A 6148-nucleotide genomic window follows, 5' to 3' on the forward strand; every position below is an offset into this window, starting at 1 on the left:
ATAACATACGATGGCTGGTTAGAGCAAGATGATTGATTGGTCCAACAGCAACTAAAACAGCTATCGAATTCAACTAATACTTTCTCTCCCAATTCCCGCTGGACCGCTGGTCATTAAGGATGGACCTACAAATCACCCAGATTGTTTAAGGTGGGTGAACGTTGTACAGGCTACATTTGTGAGTGAAGGTTGCGTCTTTGCGTGCGTGTGATCTGATTCCTTTGACTTTTCTTTTTCAGATAATGACCGAAAGAGGAAGAGAAGGAGAAAACTCATCTCAATCAATTCTGGTTGACACGTGTCCCTTCTCTGTTTTCCCTTACCACCTAAACCCCAAATTTTATATGGAGATGAGAGCCCAAATATAAAATTTATAAAGATGTTGCATTAAAATTTTAAATAATGATTTGAAGACCTAAGCTAAAAAGTTTAAGTCCAAAACAACCATCTTTTATTCTTCGATTATGATTACAAGCTCCCAATTAGATTAAAATAATAATACCTAATTACCTGTTCTTCATCGTTTATCCTTGTTTAGATGGGACGGCTAACCCTACACTCCACATATACGCTGAATAAAAATTGAATCTTAACTTCAAGTTCATTATGATGATGATATTGCGTGGGTACCGGGGAGCTGGCCTTATACGGTCCAGGCCCATTAATCAGCTACCATTTTTCCATAATAATAATGACAATAATTTGAGGTGTATCTGAGGTATTTATAGGGAGAAGAAAACCATTCGAGTTCTACTTGAACGAATTGTAATTGCTTGCTCAAATATATCTCAAAAACCTGAGAGATCAATCTTCCACCAAATTAGGAAATTTCTAACCACAGAGAGAGAGACCTATATCTATCAGTCCAAACAAACCTTCATCCACGATTCCACAGTCACACCAAGCATATTGACATTACAATGAAAATTTGAACTTAGGAGGCTTCGACCTTTCATTGTAATTAAGCACACTTGATTGGTGGGTAGTGGAGGACATCCTTCACCATTACTTCCCCAACATAATAAGGGACCCTTGTTTTCACATGCAAAGACCAAATAAAGGCTACCATAGAAGGTGTAGCCCAAGCTGGGTTTAGGGTATGTAGCCACTTGACCAGAATCCCAATTTAAAAACTTGCCAGGCCACAAAAGCTAAATGAAAATGTATATTTATATTTCATATAAAAAATGTATACCCATCATCCATTATTCCATTCATAGACAGTAGAGGGTTGAAATTTTCTATGGACCTAATCTTGCATCCTATACGCCAAGAACATATCCAACAAACAATCAAATGGACAAGTGTTGAGTAAAGAGGGTATAGTCTCATGGTGTGAATGACATGATTCGACTGTTGGCATATAGAAATCTCTATGCATCTCTCAACTGGCCATGACCTTGTTTTCTAGGCTCCGAAAGGGCAAAGGCGTTTGGAAGAGGAAAACAAAAGACAATGGGACCCTGAGCAAATGGTGTCACGCCATTAGGAATAGACAACCACCTAAAAATAAAAGAGAAGAAAATAAGATAGAAAGAACCTTCATTAGTGGACACGTGTCAATACCATATGCCCCTTGGATAGGTATACCCATGGCATCCCTCTGGATCTGGGCCCCCCACCCAGTCACAAGGAGACTGACCCTTCCTTGACCCAACGACGCTCTCATCACCCCTTCCCCCCCCCCCCCCAATTGGTTATTTTCGGTGACAAAATAACATGGAAAACTTGTGTTCATTGCCTTCCGAAAAGAAAATAGGTTCATTGATTGTGAGATTTGAGGCAAATTATCCAATAAGAGAGAGAGAAGAATTGAGGAGGGTGGGCTGTCTATGAAATACATATATAGCTCTAGGGGAGGGTGGTGGTGCCTTATCAATCCAAACCAAGATAGTGATGTCCTCTTAACTTTTTATAATGAGAACTCAGTACAAAGAATACAAGACCAAATTATTTCATTAATAAAAAAAGGAAACAAAACAAACATTAGAGAGATTAGGAATAGGATCTCCATATAACTTGCAAAACCCGCCCAAAACTACAATCCCACAACAAAGCCTCTCTCTCTCTCTCTCATGGGGCAAGAAGCCCAAACCCCTGAGAGCTGGTTCCTCTCCTCTGGCATATAAACGGACCTCAAGGTAGACGCCGTTACTTTCACCAACCCGTTAAGTCACGTGCCTCAAACCGATTCCTCGTGCATGGCTCATGAGCAGTTAAGTCCGCCGCCGCCGCCCGTTGACGGAGACCCAAATGCCGTCCCCGTCTCTAACGGCGTTGATGCAGCCGACGATGGCAACAGACCACCCAGGCTTCCTCGGTGGACTCGACAAGAGATACTCATCCTCATCCAGGGCAAGAAGGTTGCAGAGAACCGGGTTCGAAGGGGTCGAGCCTCCGGTTCGGATTTCGGGTCGTCCAGCCTTGAACCCAAGTGGGTCTCTGTTTCGTCTTACTGCAAACGGCACGGCGTGAACCGAGAGCCCGTTCAATGCCGGAAACGGTGGAGCAACCTCGCCGGAGACTTCAAGAAGATCAAAGAGTGGGAGTCGCAGATAAAGGAAGAGGCCGAGTCTTTCTGGGCCATGAGAAACGATTTGAGAAGAGAGAGGAAGTTGCCAGGGTTCTTTGATAGAGAGGTATATGATATCTTGACCGGAGGGACGGGACCGATCACGGAGCTGGCGGTGACGACGGATGGGAAGAGCATAGAAAGGGCGCCGACGGTGGTGAAGGAAGAGGAGGAGGAGGCAGTTTTTGATAGTGGTCGAGGTGCAGCAGTAGATGGTGGATTATTTTCTGATTTTAAGCCACCGGGGCAGGAAGAGGTCGGTGGTGAGTCGGAGAAGGAGACGGCGATGGGGAGCCCCGCAAGGACAATCCCGGCTCCAGTGCCTATTTCGGGTAATTTTTCTTTAAATGGTTTCTCGACTTACTGTTTTTGTTCGTTTCTTTCCTTTCCAGGCGGATGTCGTTGGATTGAACTGAATTCATATCTGGGTTTGGTACCGTAGGAATATTATTGAATTTTATTTGTGTCTGTAAATAATACTTTTTTCTATAGAATTCAGAGTTTTTTTTCCTTTTTTGGATTTAATTGTACTTTATTTGTACTGTAGAGAAGGTATTTTTGAACTGAATTTCATTTGGTCTTGCAAGAAAGGTGATTTTGTGTAGTTCTTTTTTGTTTTTGGATTAAATTGAATTCTTATTTGGGTTTGTAGAGAGATATTATTGGATGGGTAGCATTTCAGTTGGCTTTTTTTGGTTGGGTTGGATTTTGTTTTGTTTTCTTTTTTATTTTTAGAGAAGATATTTTTGGATGATTGAATTTATTTTAGGGTTGTATCTTGTATGGAACCTATTATCGAATTGAAGTGTTATTTCATTTGGCTTTATAGAAATATTATCCTTTTTTCTCTATGTTGGGTGTCTGTTTTCTTTCTGAGGTTTTGTACTTTGTTGAGAGAGAGGGAGTGAGAGAGAGTGAGTGAGAGGCTTAGTGTTTTGCACTTTGTTAACAGAAGTTCGCATAAATGTGATATGGCCTTGATTGATGCTTCATTGCTGAGGGTTTTCATCTTCCTTAATGGTTAATAGAGTTGGATCTTCTCCTTGTTGCTAAAGTGTCTTCACTCTCGTGAACCTCTTTTGTTCTTGTTCTTGCTTTTTTTTTACTGACTTGAGTCCTGAATTTGTACTTGGATGCAGAGAAGCAGTACCAACCTTTTTCTGAAGGATATCTACATCAAGGTACCAACTACTGCATTTGTGACTGGAAAGAGATCGGTTTGCTGTTGTAGAGTTTCTGTTTGTTTCAAGAAATTAATATCCCAAATAAGACGAAGTTGCTTTATACCCCTCTAAATAATAGGTGCCTTTGGTTAAGCATTATCTAAACCACAGTTTGTGTTGGAAAAGTAAGCTAAAATCCAATTGCTCTATCAATTCACAATGACTTTCCGACGTTTCCGTAATGCAGATTTCATGTTACTTTTGATATTATTGCTTGAATGCTGTGTTTGTTTTTGTTTTTTCTGATATTATGCAGCTTAACATCTACTGGATCCTGATATAGACAAATCATAATAATTGCCCAATTCAAGTATTTGGTCACATATCACCATTATAGGATCATAGCAAGGTTGATGTTTCAACTACGGGATCAAATACCAGTTATAAGATTCTACTGTGGATCAAAGTACCGAGAAAGAATTCTTGAAAACATCAGTATTTATATAGACTATTAAAGGCCTGAGACTCGTGCAAATTTGTAACTACAACTATTGAATTTGAACTATTGATATAGCCTTTTCACTTGTTTTCCAAGTTCCAACAGTCTGGATGTATAAGCCATGAACTCAATTGAGTCTTTGTCACAACAAATCAACAAAAGAATATGAAGACACAAAGAATATGTGCACATTAAAAACTAAACAATAATATACAAATGTTTAGGAAACATTTGTGCAACAAGGATAGGGGTGAAGAACCACCATCATCCCCTACTCTTAACTGTTTGCAAGCATACAAGGGGTAATGGATTCATGATTAAATGGATCCTCACAAGAGTATCGGTAGAACAAGAATTGTCCAATCAGATTATCCTAACCATTCAATTTCTTTTGTAAGATATTAAAAGAACACACAAATCAACTCTGGATAAATGACTGCAATATGCAATTGACATGGTAAAACGTGGTCAGTTTGGGTCTTGAAGATCACAACATACGGCCTTCATGTGTACCATGTGTATGGAACAAGTACAATGAAGGCTCTAGTCCTAGTCCTAAATCCCTGTTGTGGCAGACTGCAGTACTTGCACAACCTTCAAACACCCAACCAATGTGAATATGTAGTATAAAAATTGGAGCTCTTAGACTTTTTTCCCCTAGACATTTTTCTATTTTCTCTTCTTCATTAGCCTTTTCAGAGAGGTTTCTGAATAAGCAGACTTATTTTCCCCTTTAGAAAGAGTCTTGGTTGCTTGCATCTTGGAACCTATCATCACTGAATCTGTTATTTAATATTCCCTTGAATATTGGCATAAGGACTGGCTCCAAACGTTTGATGAAACTCTATGCTTGTTTTCTATCAAGTGCATACAACACTTCCAGGGACTTTATTTTGTGCTGAATGGTTTTAGTTCCTCAGGTACAACAAGTGAAAAGCAGCCTTCAACAAATCCTGAGAAAGGGTCCACATCTGAGAAGGTTAAGAAGCGGAGGAGGTTGTCAGCAGATGGGAATGGTAATACCAGTGTACAGGATCAATTAATTGAAGTCCTGGAGAGGAATGGTAGAATTCTCAGTGCACAACTTGAAGCTCAGAACCTCAACTGCCAATTGGACAGAGACCAGCGGAAGGACCACGCTAACAACCTAGTTGCTGTTCTTGGCAAGCTTGCAGATGCTCTAGGAAGAATAGCCGATAAGTTATAGCCAAAGGTCATGCATCAATGTAAAGTTCCTTAATCTCCTGTTTTCCGCCTTCTCCATTGCTCTTATTCATCTTTCTTGGCTAACTGCCATTATTGGATCCATACAACGATTAAAAATCATAGGAAATTGAAAAGGGTTAACATTTAACAGTTATAATTTTTTTAGTTCTATTTAGAGATTATGACATCTTGTATTGGTTTAACGATCTCAAATTGCTTTATTGATTCTAATAAGTGATCAAGATTTTAATGTGAATTTTTCATTGATGTGGTGGATTTGTTGTTTATGCATAACACATTAAAAATATTACCATGAAGATGAGATATCAAAGTAACTAATCATGACAACGCTGGGGCCATTTGAAGAACCTTGCTTAAGCTGATAAGTTATATGAGATTGAATTATACATTCACTTGTGTTTAGGCATAAGATTCACAGCAAGAGGAAATTGTGAGGCTAAATGTGGTTCACCATTATATTTCGGTCTGATAATAATAGAAACAATCGAAATTAAACCACTTAAAATCTTCAACTGCTACGTGTTTCAGAAAAGTGACAAATGATGAAAAAGTAAAACTAATAAGGTTATTATTAGGATTTAAAAGTTTGATCATGGACAAGGGGGAGTACTGGATATTAAAGGTTAGATGATTAGTATTGAAGTTATTTGGGTAACTGGTTAGTATTTAAATTTGTGGCGCTGAGGC

General features: G+C 39.2%; 1 protein-coding gene across 1 annotated transcript; it reads left to right on the plus strand.

The window, feature by feature from the left end:
* The first annotated feature begins 1785 nt into the window (after positions 1-1785).
* LOC148862328 (trihelix transcription factor ASR3-like) lies at positions 1786-5696 on the plus strand. The gene is made up of 3 exons (XM_088974689.1): positions 1786-2904; positions 3712-3753; positions 5155-5696. The coding sequence occupies exons 1-3, from the start codon at positions 2202-2204 to the stop codon at positions 5439-5441; spliced, it is 1032 nt and encodes a 343-aa protein (XP_088830815.1). The 5' UTR covers positions 1786-2201; the 3' UTR covers positions 5442-5696.
* Positions 5697-6148: the final 452 nt, after the last annotated feature.

This window comes from Nelumbo lutea, chromosome 3, assembly GCF_056320005.1.
Source record: "Nelumbo lutea isolate HS-2025 chromosome 3, American lotus-T2T, whole genome shotgun sequence".
NCBI classification, from domain to species: Eukaryota; Viridiplantae; Streptophyta; class Magnoliopsida; order Proteales; family Nelumbonaceae; genus Nelumbo; species Nelumbo lutea.

Coding starts and splice junctions, on each gene's coding strand:
- LOC148862328 (XM_088974689.1), top strand. CDS start 2,202: ATGGCTCATGAGCAGTTAAGTCCGCCGCCGCCGCCCGTTGACGGAGAC. Junction 2,905..3,711: donor GGCTCCAGTGCCTATTTCGG/GTAATTTTTCTT, acceptor ACTTGGATGCAG/AGAAGCAGTACCAACCTTTT. Junction 3,754..5,154: donor TGAAGGATATCTACATCAAG/GTACCAACTACT, acceptor TTAGTTCCTCAG/GTACAACAAGTGAAAAGCAG.